Source organism: Lethenteron reissneri, chromosome 30, assembly GCF_015708825.2.
Source record: "Lethenteron reissneri isolate LAM-NWPU_2019-01 chromosome 30, ASM1570882v1, whole genome shotgun sequence".
NCBI classification, from domain to species: Eukaryota; Metazoa; Chordata; class Hyperoartia; order Petromyzontiformes; family Petromyzontidae; genus Lethenteron; species Lethenteron reissneri.
This window is the reverse complement of record NC_083808.1, coordinates 8,790,076-8,810,633: the sequence shown is the minus strand read 5'-3', so window position 1 is coordinate 8,810,633 and position 20,558 is coordinate 8,790,076. Positions and strand designations below refer to the sequence as shown.

Here is a 20,558-nt window from a genome sequence, read left to right as displayed (position 1 = left end):
CCCACCCTCCCCATCCCCACCCAGCCCCTCCCTCCTCACCCAGCCCCTCCCCACCCAGCCCCTCCCTGCACGACGGACACAATAATCCCCTGTGGGCTGGTGTAACCAGGAGGTTCCTACCAGTAATAGTAGTAGTGATAGGTGGGGCGATAATAACGAAGTAGTTGCAGTGATAGGTGGGGCAATGATAACGTAATAGTTGTAGTTATAAGTTAGGGAAGTATTTACATAGTAGTAGTGATAGGTGGGGCAATATTAACATAGTAGTTGTAGTGATAGGTGGGGCAATATTAGCATAGTAGTTGTAGTGATAGGTGGGGCAATGATAATGTAATAGTTGTAGTGATAGGTGGGGCATTAGTAACGTAGTAGTTGTAGTGATAGGTAGGGCAATATTAACATAATAGTTGTAGTGATAAGTGGGGCAATGATAATGTAATAGTTGTAGTGATAGGTGGGGCATTAGTAACGTAGTAGTTGTAGTGATAGGTGGGGCAATATTAACATAGTAGTTGTAGTAATAAGTGGGGCAATGATAATGTAATAGTTGTAGTGATAGGTGGGGCATTAGTAACGTAGTAGTTGTAGTGATAGGTGGGGCAATATTAACATAGTAGTTGTAGTGATAAGTGGGGCAATGATAATGTAATAGTTGTAGTGATAGGTGGGGCATTAGTAACGTAGTAGTTGTAGTGATAAGTGGGGCAATATTAGCATAGTAGTTGTAGTGATAAGTGGGGCAATGATAATGTAATAGTTGTAGTGATAGGTGGGGCATGTGTCGACGATGGAGGAAGGGTGAAATCTTATCCAAGCAGAGAAGTGACATCTGGAAGTCGCTTTGTTAATAATAATTGGAGGGGGTGGTGGAGGGGGTGGTGGTGGAGGGGGTGGTGGGGGGGGGGTGGAGGGGGTGGCGATTTTAGGGTGGTGAAGGGGGGGTAGTGGGGGGGTGGTAGGGGATAGTGGTGGAGGGGATGGTGGGGTTGTTGGTGTGAAGGGGGTGGTGGGGGGGGGCGGTGGAGGGTGGTGAAGGGGTTGGTGGTAGTGGGGGGGGGTGTAGTGGTGGAGGGGGTGGTGGGGGGGTGGTAGTGGGGGGGTGTGGTGGGGGGTGGTAGTGGGGGGGGGTGGTGGAGGGGGGTGGTGGGATGGTGGGGGGGGCGTGGTGGTGGAGGGGGTGGTGGGGGGGTGTGGTGGGGGTGGTAGTGGGGGGGGTAGTGGGGGTGGCAGTGGGGGGGGGGGGTGTGTGTGGTGGTGGGGGGTGGTGGTGGTGGGTGGGTGGTAGAGGTAGTGGTGGTGGGTGGGTGGTCCTCTTTTTGGCGCGAAACTCCTCCGGATGCCATTCTCCGACTGCGCGCCCGAGCCTCTCCTCGCTCCCCATTGGCCGCGGTGCGCGCGCGCTGCCTTCGCCTCGCGCGCCCATTGGTTGGAGGGGAGAGGGCGCCAGCCAATGGCGAGGCTCCGAGCGGTGGCGCCGCGCTTGTGCGGACTGGTAAATGTAGCAGGCCCCCTCGTCAAAGGTTGGTCGGCGGTGGCTTTAACGATTCGCGCTTTAATTTTTGTGTTTTTTTTAATCTTAAAAAGTATTAAGTTTCAAACGTACGATTAGTTAACGTGCCAGTGTAAAGATGGTAATTGCCAGTATTTGATTAATACGTGTGTGTGTTGTTTTAAATTGTGGTTTGTGTACAGTGGTTCGCGCCGTACATTGCATTGGGGTCAACGTTGTTCGTGAATAATTTTGTTTAAATGTTTTGTTGATTTTTTTAAAACTCTTGTTTGAGAATTGTTACTAGGTGGGATAAGAGCTAAACTTCGTGGTGGTCGTGATGCTGTGTTGGATTATAAAGAACTTTAAATGTGTTATAACGTCTTACAGTCGTAAGAAATTAATTACAATGCAGTTTAATTAAATAGCGAATCGCTACTTCGTACATTACATAATGTTGTATATGTCTGGTATATGTTGCTTCAGGAGTAGAAGTTAATTATTGTGACCTGGGTCACTCGCAAATAAGGACTCATCTTGGCCTCTCTTGAGTTCTCATCTGGTTACAATACTCCTGAAATAACAGAACTGCATACTATTTGTACAGTGTAATTTAGAGTAATGCAGTCATTGGTAGTACTACTCATTTTATAATCTATACAAAATACCCGTATGGGTTGGCCATGGACATAATATAAGTTATAATTCGTCTAAAGGTGTGGTGTCATGAACTACTGTACTGTGTACAGTACACTGCTGCAAGTATACATACAATTCACACATTGACGGTATATTATAATATATGCTGGATATTTATGCACCTTTTAATTTATAAGCATCCTCAGTCAAGTATGAATTGTGCACTCCAAAGGTGTCGTGTTGAAGTAGTCATTAATTAATATAGTTAATTTGAATGTTTGTTTTAAAGCTTCGCAAATGAATAATGCAATGTTAAATTTCCTTACACTTCATTTCTTTCCAACACGCAGTGTTTAAGTGCAGTTGCTGCATTGTGGAGTGAACTGGACAAGCAGCGTTGTTGACTGCTATAAACATGGAAGGTATGTTTAATTCCTATGTAGTTCTCTCGTATTATAATTGTTTTTTTTACCCTTCTATCTGGCAACAAAACTGACACCTTTTTTACAAGGAGTCATGTGTACATAGACCACAATACCTGCAGTCATAATGCAAACAAAAAACATAACTCTAATAATGTATGCACTGTCCTTGAAGTTGATTGGTCCACACCCGAGACAGCTTTCCTTAGAGCCTAGTCTCACATGGGTTGGACCAGATGACGCCAAAAGGCGCACATCTCAAAGACAATGCACCATCAGAGTATGAGAGCTCGGGGTAAGCATTTTACACCATTGAAATCTATTAAAATGTCCCATCTTTCTCAGGGCCACACTGTAAAGTGTGACCACCAACTAAAATCAATTTACTTTGCCTCTTTTCTGAAGAAGGGCCATTGCACAAAATTCTATATTAACGATAAATGTGATATATTTGTTGACGTCTTGCTCTTAAATGCAGAAGGTTTCTTGTATACCATGCACTGCACAGACGTTTAGCATGAGGACTGTATTCTTTCAGGTACAAGTTAATAAACCAATTTATATTTGGTAATCAAAGTCCAGATGGTCAGAAGGTTAAGGGAAATGCAGAAGTGTGTAGTGAAAGACCAGGTTTAATGAAACATAATCTTCGCAATAAATAAAGTAATTTCATTCTAAATAAGGTGCGTGCATGTCAACGCGATAATTTCACCAATGTAACCTTAAAATATATATGTAAGAGCAAAGCTGCTATAGTGTAACAATGGACAGGTGTCTTAAATCACCTCACCTCTGTACACCCGTGGAAGTAGACCATATTCTTTCTAGAGGGACTCTATTGGAAGCCCTTTCGCTAGGAGTGCCGTAAGCAAGCAATTGCAGGGCTGCACCTTCACCATTTACCGTTCTGTATACATAAGCACAATATTTAAACGTCATGTGAATCCACGGCCAAGCCTCCTCTGACAGCGGGTGTCCTCGCAGACAACGAGGGGGATCTGGATGTCCTGACTTCGCTGCTGGAAGAGGGGTCTCCGCTTTCCAATGACGTGGACGGAGGTGACACCCGGGTCAACGGAGACGATCTCCACGATGATGGAGATGACGCTCAGCACAGCGGAGGGCCCCATCCACCATGCAGTAACAACAATGGCACTGAGGCTGAACTGAGCGCCCTGTTTGATGCCGAAGACAATGATGCGGAGGACAGCGATGCTTTGGTCATTGACATTGGTGAACCCGAGGAGTGTGGAGATGACATCCGTAAAGCTGATGGTGATGTTCCTGCTCCACGCCGGTCTGCGGTTTCAACTCCGCGCTGTGATGACGGCAAAGAGAACGTGCGGCTGGAGGAGAAGAGCAAGGAAGAGTTAGCTGGTACGTGCATTGTTCTAATTATCATAATTAACATCAAATAATCTACAACAGTTGCTTACGAACTGCAAAATGTGAGCATATAAAATATTTTCCAAGAAATGTTGGGAGAAATTCTTTGCTATTTTTTTTTATTGATGTGTGTGAGTACAGATTTTTACACGAAGGAGCGATGATGCTGTGTCAACTGCACCTTTATTCCCATGTGTTTGTTTCGGTAGAGGAGCTGCGTTTGATGCAGGAGAAAGTCCTGAGACTTCAGCAGCAACTGCAGGAGACATCCCCACCAGGTGCTTCCAAACGGCTCTTATTTATGACCAATGCACATTCATGTCAAAATTAATCTTGGTTTTTGAAACATGTTTGCATTCATATCTGTAATCCAGTTGTGGTATTTGAGGTTACGCAAAGATATGTGGCAGCAATTATGGAAACTTTACAACCATAAGCCATTATTAATTTTGGACCTGTAATTTAGTTATAAGTAACTTTGTGTTATTTAACACATGCAACATTGCCTACTATAGCCAATAATTAGTCTTTAACATCCATGTTAACATTAGATGGTGCACTTTGGTAATTCTCCGCAATATTTCTGTGGGTATGTGGCTAGGGGAATATAATTGGCTCGTCATTGTGAACGAGTTAAATTGCTGATGTTGCCTACTACATGTTTTTTTTGTGATGAAATATACTGGTCTTTTTTATCGTAGCGGCATCAAGTGGCGTTTCATCCCAGCGGAAAGTCGGTGTCAAAAAAACAGAAGTTGCCAAGACTGCTCATGTCAAAACTAAGTCCCGGCTCGCACATCAGCCTAAGAGCGGAGGTCAGCATGGGATATGGCACTGTTCACTCACAAGAGACAGGTCAACCTGACCACACCAGTATTAAAAGTTAAATACTATCATCATTGTAATGTTGGTCACCTGTTGCAATGCTTTTTCTTTTCGCAAGGAAGACATTGTTAAATTTTCAATAAGAGCAGGTTTCATTTCTTGTATATATAGTTGTGAGAATTTTGCAATGTTGTTCATTGTGCTGTGACACCAGCATACAAAAGTCTATTCACAAGTGTTTGCATGGTATGGCGATCCTACGAGCTGTTGTACAATATAAGTTTCACGATAATATCATTGTCCGATATTGCAAAGTATTATATTGTAATTATGCTTAGTCGTTTGTTTTGGAAATATATCCTGATAAAATATTTATTAAATAAACGAATAATTTGCACTTAATAAGCACCTTTCGTAATTTTCCCAGGTGCCAATTATACTTCTCAATGCATAGAAATTACCTGTTCAAAATTATTGCTTTACAAAAGAAAAATTCTCCCTGACATTCATGGCAACTGTTATTCAGACAGGTTTTGGCCCTTCCACCTTCAGCATAATGAAATAGTGAAACAACCCCCATGACCAACACAGCCTTCACTTAGCAGTCGATTGGTAAAGGGCTGTATATGTTTTTTGTTATAAATAAGCAGTGTGTGCAGTCATAGTGTACCATCATGTCGTATTTATTCTGACATGATGGATTTAACGCGGGGTTCTGCATTCAAACGAGGTCGCTGTTGCCTAATACCTACGATGTGATGGCCAGGGAGCTCTGCTGCCTCCAAGGACCATACAAAGACACCAACTGCAAGTCAAGCAGGCACTTGTTCGCAGAGCCCGATGTCAGTGACCGCCAGCACCAGCGCTGCAGGCGGTGCGACTGCAGGGAAACAGAAAGCCCCAACCACCCTGAGTCCACCTACCACTGCCAGCAGCAGCAGCAGCAGTGGGATGCAGGAAAACACGGAGGTGGAGAAATACTCCGGGTACCGGATTAGGTGAGTGTTCACTGTGGATGCCAACGCTGGGTAACAAACGTATAGATTTCTTTCAGACATTTGACAATAACCAGGTGCTGCTGAGAGAATGCTGATATGATGCTTTCTGGCTGCCAGTTTTGAGATTTAGCTGAAGAATCTTGAGTGCTGGTACAATGGCCAGAAAGTCAAATGGTAGCACGGATGTGAGCGGGATCTGTTGGTCGATTGACTGATTCATACAGCTCTGAATTCAGTTCCAGTGGTTTACTCATCTATTTTCCTCCTATTTTACTCAGAAGAGACACAATATGAAGTCATATTTTGTAATACGTGGTGGCAGAGGCATCATGATTCTCCATTCTCCCATTTCAGTTGTTGTGTTTCAATTCTAAAAGTGATGTTTTTTTTTACATTGCTGCACCAGAAGCCTCTTGTGACTGTAGAGGTCGTGTCAACCATTACATATAATATTTAAGAATAAAGATATATCGTTTATTGTGTAATTTGATGCACATCTTGTGAACTTTCTGCCCTTATAGTTTGGAGCTCCCTTACCCTGGCCATTCTTTTCTAACAACCCTAGTCTGGCATGGCACAGTGTACCAACCGTAATACAATCTGTAGTATGGTTGACTTAAAATTATGTACTTCATTACTGAAACTTAATGATGCAACATACTTATCACATTACCTTACAATTCACATTTCAGTATTTGAGAACCTCATTTCATATCTCCAGGCTGGCTGGATTCATTTCCTGAAACTTTGTGGTGCCATTGCTGTGATGATTATTATGATGATTTGAAAGTTAAAGTAGTTTCACTGTTGTTTTTTTTAGGAGGCCTCTTATCTCGTCTGTGGACATGGATAGGAGGATGGCCGGCCGGCGTATGATTCGCCTCTCTCAGCTGCCAGACAAAATCACGCGCGATAGCTTGGATAACATTGACTGGGTGACCATCGGCGTGATCGTACACAAGCACACTCCGCAGAGCGTGAGCAGCGTGAGTCCACGCCGCCACATGCACCGCTTGAGAGAACATACGAATGGGGTGACTTCCGTGGGGCTGATGCTGATGCCCATGTCAGAGCACTGATGATGCATTTACATGAACACTGCAAACTGGGCTCTGTCAGCCCAGAAGTAGCCTCCATGCTCTGATCCAAAAGGCTCCCTAAGCTTGGCCCTGACACTAACAAGGCGGAAGGATAATTGGTTCTTTACCCTTCTATCTGGCAACAAAACTGACACCTTTTTGCAAGGAGTCATGTTTGCAAAGACCGCAATACCTGCAGTCACAATACAAACAAAAGAACATAACTCTGATAATGTGCACTGTCCTTATCAGAGTTATGTTCTTTTGTTTGTATTATGACTGCAGGTATTGTGGTCTTTGCAAACATGACTCCTTGCAAAAAGGTGTCAGTTTTGTTGCCAGATAGAAGGGTAAAGAACCAATTATCATATTTTACTGGCAAATGAGGTCCCCATAAGGCGGAAGGATTTAAACACATTTTCCTATTGTTTCCTCTTGCCAGGAGATCAAATCGAACCAGCAATTTCTGTATTGCAAGTCATGTGTGCTAACCACAGTTAAAAAGGGCTACCTGCATCTCTGCCTACACACACATTAATGGCTATATAGCACTTGGTGAACTCTAACTTGGTTTAAAATAACAAACTCGAGCTGTTTTTGCCTGACCTTGAAGGGAGTGAACTTGACTCCTCGTTGATGATGCGCAGGGCAAGACATTCAGCGTGTGGCGTCTGATGGACCTGAAGAACATGGAGGTGTCTGTGTCACTGCTGCTTTTTGGAGAAGTCCACAAGCAGCACTGGAAGACGGACCAGGGTTCTGTTGTGGGCCTCCTGAACCCCACCCTCATGAAGCCCAAGGAAGGATACAATGAGGTGTGTGGCTAACGTATATTTTATTTTTGTACAATGGAAAGCTAAGATTCACGTGATGTTTATGTGTCTGTTGGTTCTATTCCTGCAGATGTGATTTTATTGGACGCAGAATGACTTGCATACTTGCCTACATGACTGTTATAACCACACGGGTCATTGAATCAAACTTTTTTTTTACAGGGGAAATCTGGAAGGTTAAAAAACTAATTCTACGAAATTCATGCAGACAAAAATAGCACATTATGGATAGATGTTATTTATTTCAGCAGGTAGGGCCCGATATTCTGTTAGGCTCTATTTCATAGGTGTCTTGTGAGGGTACAGATGTTTTACATTGCAGTTCTTCAGTACAATCACGGTTACATAGGCCGTGTTGTATACGGCAAGTATCGGTACGTACTTTACATGTTACAGGAAAAGGGAATTGGTGGAAAATGTAAACAAATAATGTTGAAATGGTTTGTAAAAGGTGATGACCAGTCCATGCATGTTACTGGACCCACCACACCGATACCTTAATTTATGCTCCTGTTAATGGAGCTTATGCCAACATTTAATCTAGACTCAGATAATTTTTAGCATTACATACATGCAGTAGGGAGGAGTGTGTAGGAATGCACTGATTTGATCTTAGTGACCGATAAAAATGTCAAACTTCTAAGCAATATAATGATCACATTTGTGGTATTTTGATAGTTTACTTAATAAGTATTAGTTATAAATAACTCTCCTTTTGTTTTTGGGAGTGTAGATGGTCATGTAAGCATGTTACCAACCAAACAAATAGATGAATTGTCACAGTTTTATTGAATAATTGGCTCTCGGTCACAAAAAACAGGTTACTTTCAACATACAGTATATTCTTCTTGGTTCTTTCGGTAAAGTCACGTAAAATGGAAATAATAAAATAAAATAAACATTCTTATTTTATTATTTCCATTCTATGTGACTTTACCGAAAGAACCAAGAAGATGAATCCCTGCAGTCACGAAAGCTTTTAATCGAAATACAGTATATTAATTTAAAATAATTATACAATACACATGATTGGATGCATGTATCATGAGCATAACAATTGATTTTACTCGGCAAATAAATGCATCACTACGCGCCTAGTTCCAATGTTGTGTTTATGCTGGCAACATTTAGACTTTATAAATGGGTTTTCCCTGTCACTGCTACAAGCATATTCTGCCGTTTTGAGCTCTGAATATTCTGCTGGAGCTTTCTTTCCTTCTTGTGCTAATGTTGTCAATTTTCCCTTTGCAAATTAATGTTTGAAATGAACATGTCTTGTGTGTGTGTGTAGCTGTCCATATCTGTGGACCATCCCCAGAAGGTGATGCTAATGGGGGAGGCGAAGGACTTGGGCACATGTCGCGCAGCCAAACGCAACGGGGACCCCTGCACTCAGCTCATTAACCTGGTGCGGACCCTCACACTCATCACCTTCCATTAAATTAACATTGGGACTTTGAGCCGCATTGATTTGCAGGTTAACCATTTGAAATCTTTAAAAAATTAAAATCTTACCTTAATGTGTCATCGTTTACTATTTATTCTGTGACCCCTACCCCTGCAGTACATCTTGATTTCTGGATGTGCATCACAAGCAGGAATCGAACTTGGGTCACTACATTTTAGAGCGGCTCGCTATAACAAAGTGCTGTTAACCTCCACTGCCTATTCATACGCAAGTTCACATGTGTGTGCGTGCTTGTACGGGCATTAACCGCCGTATCCCCTGCCTGCAGATGGAGGGCGAGTTCTGCCAGTTCCACGTGCAGTCGCAGTACCGCAAAATGAGCTCGCGTCGCTCCGAGCTGCAGGCAGGCTTCACGGGCCGGGAGCCCACGATGCTACGGGGCCGAGGGCGCGGGGCCCTGGGGCTCAAGGAGAGGATCTGCCAGCAGGGGTTCCACTACGGGGGGGTCTCGTCCCCCGCTTACGCGGCCAGCGTGTGAGTAACAGCGGGCGGGGACACGTCTCGTCCCACCCTCAGTATGTCCACACGCGCGCACAAAACGTGTACCTGTACAGCCGTTTTGTCACTCCACTTACGGCATGAGGGAGTTCCCAGCATGCTTTGTGAGTCGTGGAAATTATTTGACAATACTTCGCCACCCTGGTCATTGCGAGTTGGTGAAGGTCGGATGTCTACAATGCCAGCAATATTTTTTTCTGAACCGCCCTCGGACAACGGTGCCCCGCAGCAGCCTATGACCCCTGCTTTGTGCATTGGTGGCCAATGATTCAAGCAATATCCAGGCTGGGTTCTGCTTAGGTGCTGAGTCATGATGAAATTGGGTACTTTGCAGATGAATTGGTCAAAGGCCATCTGTATATACGCAGACACAAATCAGTATCATTTCTTTATTATTATAGGATGTTATTAAGCATCTATAATGGAAACTAGGAGATGGTATGGGCAGCCCCACACGATACCTCCTGCGTCTCCCCAGTGCTGATGTTTGCACATGGCAATAGATACTCATCTGAGGTTGCTTAAATCTGGGTGAGTTTCAGAATAGGATCTTAGCCATTGATGGGGATTGAACCCAGGTTCTTGAGATCACAGTACAATGCTCCGACTATAACACTCATAAGCACGAAACACGTAGGGTGTTACTCATCTGTGTTGGTCGCCCGATGTCAGTGGTACGCATTCTACATTCCCATGATTAGAGCCATTTTCGTGAATGAATGGCCACTTTCATTTTCACAGTCATTTATTTTATTGAGCATAGAGGGTTGATCTATTGAATTGTCCCTTGAAGAGGATTTGAACTTGCATCCTTCAGATTGTGAGTTGCACTCTAACCATAGTGCGGAATTCAAAGTGATTTCCTGAACAAATAAACATTGAAGCAGCGCTCATTTTGTTTACATCTGGGAGCCAGTGTTTGCTTACATATCTATTGTGGGGCAATTTTCTCCATTTGACAACCAATACTGAATCTTGACTTAAAGCCTTCGTGACTGCAGGAATTCATATTCTTTGGGTCTTTCGGTAATGTCACGTAGATAGGTGGAACGTTGAACCTATCTAGGTATCTACTGACTTCGCCACAATTGGTACTCATGATATCAACTCCAGAGAGATTATGGCCTAAATCGCCCCTCAGCCATATGAGCATGCAAGCTTCCGATTACCACTGAGCTACCAGGCCAGTTTCACGTAAAACCAAATAAAAACTGTTTACGTACTCAAGTTGACGAGGCATGTGTGTGTTTTCTAAAAATCATTCTAGCGTAAAGATAGATTTGAAGGTGTAAGGACACACACTTTTGTTAATTAAATTAAAATCTTCCCTAAAATCTAATACTCACTAAATAGTCGTAAAAGTTTAGGTTAAGTAAAGTTTATCAATTTTAAGTCGCCCTTGTAAACGCTACATTAATGTAATTATCTTCCGGTGTGATGTTGTCTTCCTCGTCTGGTATGCAGGAGGTCGGGGGTTCGATCCCGACCTTGCACATTGAGAAACATGCGTTTAGATTATTTGGCTGCTATATATTTCCATGTGATAGTCTCTTCATTGAGCTTCCATTTGTGGCTGGGTCGCTTTCTGAAAAAGAAGCTAATAGCTCAATGGGCTTTCCCTGGTAACATAAAAATATTTGAGTTTGTTTATTTTTTAGCGATTTGTACGTATTTATGTTGAACTTTCGTACTGTATGGAGCCAACTGTACGGTGCCTTTACTTTCCTATATGTTGTACTCCTATCTTGTTTTTGTATTATTTGTTTTTGTAATGTTCTGACCCGTGCCGAATGGACATCTTTGAATAAGAACTTTATAACTCATCGGTTTTCTCCAGTATAAATAAATATTCTGATTCTGTATTTACCTTCTGCAGTGCATCTTCCACACCTTCCAAAGGCAGCAAAAGCACACAGATGTCACTGTCTGGGTTCGTGGTGCGAGGCGCAGATGCTGTGCTGCTGCAGGCAAAGCAGAACTTGGGTTAGTATCTGTCACGCATGGATAATAACTGCTCGCTCTGTAGGTTATTTAACTTCCATAACACATACTAAAACAGACACTTCTCAGTGCTATTCATGGATTGTGCTGCAATTGGGGGAAAAACTCAGTTGAAAAAATACATTTGGTCACTTAAAAGTTTAAAATAGTGAATGGCAAAGCTTTTAAACTTTTTATTCTGTGTGGTTAGAAATGCTGATGTTGTAGACTTACAGCTAATTTAGCAGTTTCCTTTCTGCTTACATATAAAAAAAACTATCCTAGCAATATTTTCTGTTCTACACCATTCTATTAATTTGGAACATATATTTAACACCTCCTTAAATTTAACGAGGCTTGTGTTCATGCTTCCAGACCATTTATTGTCCTTATTTGTATTACTGTAAATTGTTTCCTAAGTATTAATCTAATTACACTTCATTATCTTAGTTTAAACAAGCGAGACACCATTGCTATTTATGACCTCTTACAATAAAGAACTTGGAAAATGTATTAAAATAGAACAAGATGGTAAGTTATTGAAATGTATTTGCCAACATTTCAAATATAGTGTTTTTTATATGGCAGTAGTTTTGTTTTGCAGATCATATCACATCATTTTAATGTCCACTTTAAAAGACAAACTTTACAAAAAAATATCAATTGACAGGTTAAAGAGAAGCCATTTGCTTCAAATAACATTGTTCATTACTTAGCTACTCAGCTGACTGTAATATATTTTAGAGTTGTATAACTCTTTACTTTGTGTCTCACTTGAGTGATTTTATGATATGTGATTGTATGTATGTATCTTAAACTTCTTTCGCACTGTACGTAGGCAACCGTGTTAGTTGGAGGTGCGGGGGAAGGACAACAAACTAAACGCAAAAAGCAATTCTAAGGAAATTAGTTTTCAATTTAGATGTACAAGTGCATAGCTGCAGTGGCTTCCTAATATCAGAAGGAAGCTTGTTCCAGATGGTCGCAGAAGCGGATCTAAAAGCATGCGATGCAGTGATGGTCTTTGGTCGATGGTTAGCAGAAATCCGCTGCGATGATGATCGGGGTTCGCGTGATGTTTATGCTCTTTGACGAGGTGAGCAAAGTATTGTGGCTCATTTGTGGCACGCATTGTGTGTGTTTTTGACTGGGCATCTAGGTATGGTTCCTTCGAGTGGCAGCGTGACTGGTTGTTCAGAAGATTTTCAGGGCCTATTGAAGGCTCCCACACCTGGGGCACTCAATCTGAAGAAGCATCTGGTACAGACCTCCACCACAGGTGAATAAAACGCAGCCCATACTATAATATTTAAACACACAAAGAAACACACACGTCTCACAGTACTTGCCCTCTAAATTTAACTATGCTTGCTTACAAAGGTCTCTGCAGGCATATATTTGTATTAAAATATATATTGCATACACACTGAAACGCAAAGGATGATCAAAACAATTTTGACAGTGAGATGCAGGAAAGTGTACTACCAACCGAACATTGTGCTAATGTTGGAGCCGCAACCTTGGTGGGTTAGAGGTCAGACCGCTGAGCTGGCACTGCTTAGTTCCTGGGTGTGAATCCAGACAGCTGCCTGCTATTAATCTGGGTTCTCTAAATGTTGTGAGTTGATGGTCTCCACCCAGTCATCAGTGACTGCACAAACTAATTATCACATTACATTTGAGTGTACATAATTTGACTAAATGTCAGCTATGAGATTTAAACGAATCAGTTTAACTGTCACGCATCAAACATTACTGTCGGTGGCAGGACAAGTGGGAAAATGCTGCCCCCTATTGGTGGAACCAAAGGTTGCCTGAAAATATCTCAGCTCTGATATTTACTTTCGTGGGCAATTCTCTCACAAATATTTGCTCTGCTCAAGATGTCGGAATTGATACTGCGACTCATAACATGAAGCCAATCACACAATCGGGATACATTTCGGGATGAAGACAAATATTAGAATTCAGTCGCTAGCAAGGGTTACTAGAAACATAAAATACTGTGTATGAGCTATTTTTTATATTATATTCTTGTTTATATCTGTACATTTTCTCTTGCATAATACATGCACATTTTATATACACGTGCCATACAGTATCATTTTACGCACACACACACAACACGGCAGTTGTATATTTTGAGTGCGTAATGTTCGGCCGTTTGCAGCTGTGGCGACGTGCGTTCACACACACGTGTGCTGTTCGTATGTGCGGAGCAAGGTGCTGACGGGAAGCCGAGAGCCAACGTGCAGTCAATATCTGCAGCCGAGCTGATTAGGCAGCAGAAGAGGGGACTGCAGGATGCCCGTCGCAAGCGCAGCGAGGACCGAGAAGCCAAGTGCGTCCAATGCCACCACACAGCCATGTCTTCTCTATTCCTAACAATGCATTCATTCCTCGTGCTTAGTCAGCGTATGACCTCTTGCGACAGAAATCGCATGAACTGCTCTTGCTGCCATACGCTGTGGTCTCGAGTGATTTGTTTGATCCACGTATCACCTGGGGCGACCACGGGAGCGGTGCCATTCCTTTGAGGGTCACAGTACACTTCGAACATGAACCACCAAACCGAAGTGCGCAATTATTTTAAATAAAATCGCTTTTCTAAAAAGTAATTGGTTTAAAACAAAACATTTCCTTGAGGTTAACCGCACATTTATCAATGGGATTTAGCTAGGCAGCAGAGATATAAGCTTTTTTTGTCCAGGAAAGCCTCAGTGGGCATCAAGACTTAAAAAGGAGGATGCTGCATTGGGATGTTGGGCCTTTTGCCTTTATTAATGTTTTTGGATAAAATAGTATAGGTTTAAAAGAAAACCGACAGCTATATAAAAAGTTTATTCTTTTATTATTATTATTTAAGCCTACCTATATAGACTATTTCAAGTAGATATTTATGAAATGGATTTTTAAATGTGTAAGGAATTGTATGGTAAATAACTATCCAGAACTCTCACATAAAGCAGATTATTGCTGCATGAACATTGAGCCCAGTGAAAGTGACGGAGACACATACCCAGCATTAGGGCTTCAACCTTCAATGTCTCTGTAGCTGGCTTATAGCTCTGACATGAGTATTACGAGTCCCCTGAGAGAGAGAGAGAGACTCAAGGTTTGAATGCAGGATCGCAGTGGTACCGGTTTGGCACTTTGGCACAATTATAAAGCTTATTAAACTGGCTAATAATCACTATATTTATTAATTATTCACAAAATATATGTTTTTTGCTTTCATGTACAGGCTTCTTCAGATCGCAGATACCCCTTCTGCTTCGCGCCACGAAGCAAACCCAGCGACTCCGACGGACACGACGGAGAGGCCAGTCAGACCCGAGCCAGGTGGCAGCATGTCCTCTTCACCGATCCCCTTGCCATCCACCTCGGTCAGGACTCCGCGCATCGGCAGCGGACTCCGAGATGGGGACGAGGTTTTCTTGTTTGACTCGCCTCCACAACCGAACAAGCGAGCGTCAAACGCCGATAGGAAAAAGGTGAGGACCCCCCCCACCCCTGCCAAACTCTTGACGGCACTGGTCATGCATTTAAAAAAAAACGTACTCGCCGTCAGTTCCAGTGGAAAACGCCGGGTGGTGACACACACCAGTATTGCGGCGCATTGCGGGCGTGGTTTGTGCATCGGGGAATGTCATTTTTGGCTGTGATATTTTCAACTTGCAAGGCTATGGGGTGGTCAGTAGATAACATATCTCCCTGGACCTTTGGGTGTTGGTCGACTTCATTACAACATTACAACAATGTTTAGTTCTCTACTTCAGAGAAACACTGTTTTTGAAGGAATTTGCCAAATGTCCTCATGCAAAACCTTTTTAAAAACAGTGTCCTGAGATTATTTAAGGCTTTACTGAATATATAAAGGAAATTCAATTGGCAAGTAAGTGGTGATATTTCTCACCAATAAATGGGAGAAACTACACAATTCTTCCAACAATTGCATTGGGTATCAGTTCAACCTCAAATGGCCCAAATCTTCTTCTTGGTTCTTTCGGTAAAGTCACGTAGAAGGGAAGTAATAAAATAATACAAATAAAACATACTTCCCTTCTACGTGACTTTACCGAAAGAACCAAGAAGATGAATCCCTGCAGTCACGAAAGCTTTAAATCGAAATTTGGCCCAAATCTCTTATTATAAATGGTGGAGATGTGGTCTTATGTTCACAGCTGCCTCTGGATTGTTTTTATCAGTTAAGATGAATAATGAGCACACGTGCTGGTCGCAGCTGGCTGCTGTGCATAAGCTGCGGGCCAATGGCAAGCAACTGGAAAAGCAGAACCCCAACGCTGTGAAGCGGAAGGTGGCCGGGGAGACGGTGCGAGCCGTCCTGCAGCGCACGGAGGAGGACACCGCCTCCTCCCCAGGTACTGAAGAGTAACCGTGTAAAATATTCTCCAAATAATAATAATATGCATTTTTCCCCCTGTATTTTAAGGCTAAGTTTGGGGGAATGGAATGTGTTGTCTTCCGGAAGAAGGGTTTTAATCTAGTTGTCCAGCATAATCTTCCAGAAGACGTCTTTTTCCCCATTTTTAAGCCGTGCGTGCGTAATCTTCCAGGCATCGGCTCTCCCATAGCACCCATAATCTCTCGATTAATAAAATTTTTCTTTTGAAAAAAAAATGTCCCGAAAGTTTTAGGTGCGACTTACTATATGCTATAACCCCACCTGGACTTTGAGACCCACATTAATGGGGTGTTTTGGACAGCTGGTGGAAAATTAACTCGTGCCCACGTCAAATCCACTTAGCTTCAACCATTTGTGGCACCGCTTGGCTCAACTCAAGTCTCTCTTTTCCCCCCGTGGCTGTTGTTTCTCAGAAGAGCAAAGCGGTCAGGAACCGGCTTCCAAGCGAGCACGGCGGAACTCGGAGCTCTTTAACTCACCCGAGTTCCAGCAGTTGCTGGCGGCGCGGTCCAAGCACTCGGATAAAGTGCGGCAGGTGCGTGGGTGGCTGCGACGCCGTCGCTGCGTGATCGGTGCGCACGCGGTGCCGCTACGGACCCAGTTGTCTTTGAGTTTTTCATAATGACCCATGGGTGTGTGGGCGGCTGTTGGTGTCTCATATGTTGTGGTCGCCTTAAATAGGATGCTGTAAAAAGTTAATATGTATGTTATGTCAAACTTCTTTCGCACCGTACAATGCCAACCGTGCTAATTGGAGGTGCATCTTAATTAATAGTAATTAAGTTATTTAACAAGGCAGCAGCCTGCCAGTTCATGGCACAGGCCACCATATTGCTGTAAACATTATTGCAAATTAATAGAGAATATCATTTGTTTATCCCATAGATCATCTGTGTAGTCACTTGCCAATGATAGTCATGCAAAATAAATCCACGTGCCCTTTTGCCTCAATATCACTCCTGTACTTGTGTACGTGTCTATATGCCTGTTAATTAGCATAGCCGTGTAGTTTTGTGGAAGTCCCTTGATACCTTTTCACCTGAATATAAGTCCAGGGTGCTTAAAAAAAATTGTTAACACTTATATAGGACTATCGTTTTTAATGGAAAAAGAACGGATAATACACTGTAACATGATAACAAATGTATATTAATTGCTTCAAAAAGTCAAAAGAGTCGCCACTTGTTCACCATCATTGTCGACACGTGCCTGGAATCTTCTTCAGGTGGCCTCCAGAGCCCGGAGGCACATTTCTTGTTGTTACAAATTCTCAGAAGTGTTAACATTTGTTTTGAAGCACCCTGCATCTCCTTTCCCTGTATTGCTGTAGCCCCTATTTGTCATTGTCGCCGTATCTGTTGCCATCGTCCTCGTTTCAATAAGCATCTTCCACGGTGTTTTGCCTATTTGGCGGTATGTTTATCCACACCCATAGGCAGAGGATGACCTACAAGAGCAGTACTTCAACGTTCGGGAGAAGAAGGAGCAGATGGAAGAGAAGATGAAGAACTTGAAGGAACAAAAGTGCCGTGTTGTGAGCTGCAAGCAGGTGTAGAATCATCAATTTTTTTTTTTTTACAAAAGTTTTTTAATTACAATTGCATTCTAATTGAGCATTGTGTTACAGCTTAGGCCACCAACTCACTACACTTGAAAATGTATATTAATTACTGGCAACTGTATTTGAACCCAGGATGTCCTTGCTGCCAACTCAGTTATTTGCTACTGTGTTAGCCACTTCATTTGAATGACATATTTACGAGCTCCGCAAACTGTATTTAAACCTAATCTTCCTTGTGTCCCCTGTCGTCCCTGTCCCCTCTCGCCACAGTGCAAGTACACGCACTACAAGGCGCTGGAGACGTGCGTGCAGCAGATGCACACGCTGTCATGGCACGACGGCGTCAAGCGATTCTTCCGCTGTGGCCAGTGCAGCCACCGCACCGTGTCGCTCGACAGGCTGCCCCAGAAACACTGCAAGTACGTGCCTGGTGGCCCGTGTGCTCGCTGTGACTTCCCCCAGTGCTCTGTGAATACTATGCCACTGCTGGTGTGTGTGTGTGTGTGCTCACCCTTCCAGGGCTATGAGATCTCTTTTACCAGTGGCAAAATATAGTAGTAGGTTTTTACCCTTTTAAACTGGTACAAAACTGACACCTTTATTCAAGGCATCATGTTTGCAATAACCACAACACAAGTAGTCAAAAAAGCAAACAAAAAGAAGCAACTCTGATAATGACAGTGCATATTATTATCATTATCAGAGTTGCTTCTTTTTGTTTGCTTTTTTGACTACTTGTGTTGTGGTTATTGCAAACATGATGCCTTGAATAAAGGTGTTTTGTACCAGTTTAAAAGGGTAAAAACCTACTACTACCCTTCCAGGGCTGTGTGGTTGTGCACTTTACTGTTCCAGTGCTGTTTATTTGCTTGAGCTGTTTTTCCTGGTGCTGTGTGTGCTATGGCTTGTCCCAGTTCTGCATATGCTGTAACTTGATATAGTATGTGGTTGTGTCGATTTTGGTTTATTCCAGTGTTCCGTGTGCACTTCAGTGTGTTCCATTCCCTGTGTGTTTATGTACCATGTGTGCTGCACTCTGTCTGCAGTGTTTGTGCTGTGGTTTTTTTCAGTGCTACGAGTATTTACTGTGGGTACTTTAATCACTGTGTGTATGCTGTGGCTTTTATGCCAGATTTATTTTTTATGATGTACTTGTACAAACATTTTAATTCAAATATTAATCAAGTGAAAATGTGCTATCGTATTACAGAAACTGTGGGCAGTTCAAGTGGGAAAGGGACTCAATGTTGAAGGTTTGTGAATGAGAATGCATGAGACACCCACACAATTAAGACTTCTCTTTGATTTGACAGGTTAATTGCCCTACTTTATATAAAAAATGAACTCGTTGTTAGTATTTAGAGAGTATTGCTGTCTTGATGAAAATCGTAGGTGAGTGAAAATTTTCAGATTATCATTGATTTTGTTCATATAGCCTCCCAGTAATTTTTGAACCTCAAGTGTGTACTGTTTTTTCTCATCTGGCAAATTGCGGTAATAGGAATTCGAACGAAAGGTTAGCAACAACATTTGGAGGATTGACAACAGTTGTAGCATTACTAGTTTGAGATGTTTCCTTCAAATACATTTGAAACGTTCTTGGTGGCTGAATACCTGCTGCAAATCAGTACTTGATGGTGGTGGTTCATCCTACTTGAATGTTTGTTTCTCATGTAATCCATCAATTAGAATTATTCTCCCCCGGCACTTTTTTCTTGCTATATTGCTCTCCGTGGGCATGTACCAGACAGTAACTGTGATTTCGTGTGTCTGCCGCACAGGAGAGGAAGGGGCCGAAGATCGGAGCCGAGACTTTGTTGCCACGTGGCGAAGAGCAGGCAAAGTTTCTCAACAGCTTGGCCTGAGTGTTTGCAGGGATCATTTCCAAGATGGGATGATACACTTTGACATCAATGATGTTCTCCCGGAAAGTGTTCAATACCCGTTGTACTTGTAGTTTTGTGTGGCTATCGAGTGTGGAACAGTGCTTCTGTACTGAGCCCCAAGGGTTGGAGGGGGCTCAGGTGCTGGGCTACAAAGATGGTAACGATTGAACAGGGGCGGCCCCCATTTCATTCTTTTTATCAGGGCCACTGTCAACCACTGGTGGTTGCATGCATTTACACACTGCACTGTATTGACATCAGCCATCGGGAGTGAAAAGCAGCTGAGTGTGCGGGTGCTGGTCCCACTGTCCCATCTGGTGTGTTGTGCCTGCCCAAATAGGTGCACAATCATGATGCTTGTCATAGGAATTCCACCGTGCAATGAAGCTAACAATGTGTATCTGTTACTCTTTTTTATGATGTAAGCCATCGTTTTACCAAAAGTGTAGCGTGTGAAGCTTCCGCTATGTGAAAGGCCCGGTAAAAAAGTTATAAATACTTGGCAGGAGCATTGTAATTGTAAATAATAGCTTTATTATTCTTGGAAGTAACATGTTTGTGTTTATGTAGTGTCTTAAGTACTGTAATTTTACAACAATTAGGATTTTTAATGTAGGAAAACCCATAACATTTATTTGGATTTGAAAATGTGAAAAATTATAAAACTCCCCAAATAATTTTCCCATTGACTTTTATATTAGTATTTTTGTATGTATACATTCTACAAATGTTTGCATGGCTACCGATTAATTAAATCATTGCTCTCTTAAACCATGTATTGGTCACCATCTTATTATACATCATGCTGGTTGTACCTCAGATTGATTAATAATTGCAATGTGTTTTATTGGTACATTCCAGTATGTGCTGTAATGCAATTTCTGTGGATAGAGCCACTTGATATTTGGGTTGGAATGTAGCAAATATTGGAGCTTGGTTTTTTATCGTTGAAGTAAGCATTTAATTGCCAATGCATTGAAAGTTACTTTTAAGATGTCTTTGACCCTGATTTCCAGGTTTTAGGCATTCGTTTTAAGTCAACATTTTTATTTGGTGCAGGGCACTGGT

At 42.5% G+C, this 20,558-nt stretch overlaps 1 protein-coding gene across 2 annotated transcripts; it reads left to right on the top strand.

Moving 5' to 3' along the window:
* The first annotated feature begins 1,472 nt into the window (after positions 1-1,472).
* On the top strand, positions 1,473-20,519 carry MCM10 (minichromosome maintenance 10 replication initiation factor). 2 transcript variants are annotated; one of them, XM_061563001.1, is made up of 20 exons: positions 1,473-1,520; positions 2,479-2,550; positions 3,535-3,927; positions 4,146-4,214; positions 4,638-4,751; positions 5,528-5,759; positions 6,580-6,745; positions 7,486-7,653; positions 8,963-9,079; positions 9,408-9,613; positions 11,514-11,620; positions 12,777-12,896; positions 13,841-13,958; positions 14,862-15,111; positions 15,861-15,999; positions 16,457-16,578; positions 17,479-17,592; positions 17,875-18,023; positions 18,815-18,857; positions 19,386-20,519. In XM_061563001.1, the coding sequence occupies exons 2-20, from the start codon at positions 2,544-2,546 to the stop codon at positions 19,467-19,469; spliced, it is 2,718 nt and encodes a 905-aa protein (XP_061418985.1). In that variant the 5' UTR covers positions 1,473-1,520; positions 2,479-2,543; the 3' UTR covers positions 19,470-20,519. The 2 variants fall into 2 exon arrangements, with proteins under 2 accessions (XP_061418985.1, XP_061418986.1); XM_061563002.1 differs by lacking the exon at positions 1,473-1,520 and adding an exon at positions 1,527-1,631.
* Positions 20,520-20,558: the final 39 nt, after the last annotated feature.

What these genes read in the sequence shown, in the direction of transcription:
- MCM10 (XM_061563001.1), top strand. An exon ending in TACTCCGGGTACCGGATTAG is followed by an intron (nt 5,760 to 6,579) that starts GTGAGTGTTCAC and finishes TGTTTTTTTTAG; the next exon opens with GAGGCCTCTTATCTCGTCTG. An exon ending in CCAAGGAAGGATACAATGAG is followed by an intron (nt 7,654 to 8,962) that starts GTGTGTGGCTAA and finishes GTGTGTGTGTAG; the next exon opens with CTGTCCATATCTGTGGACCA.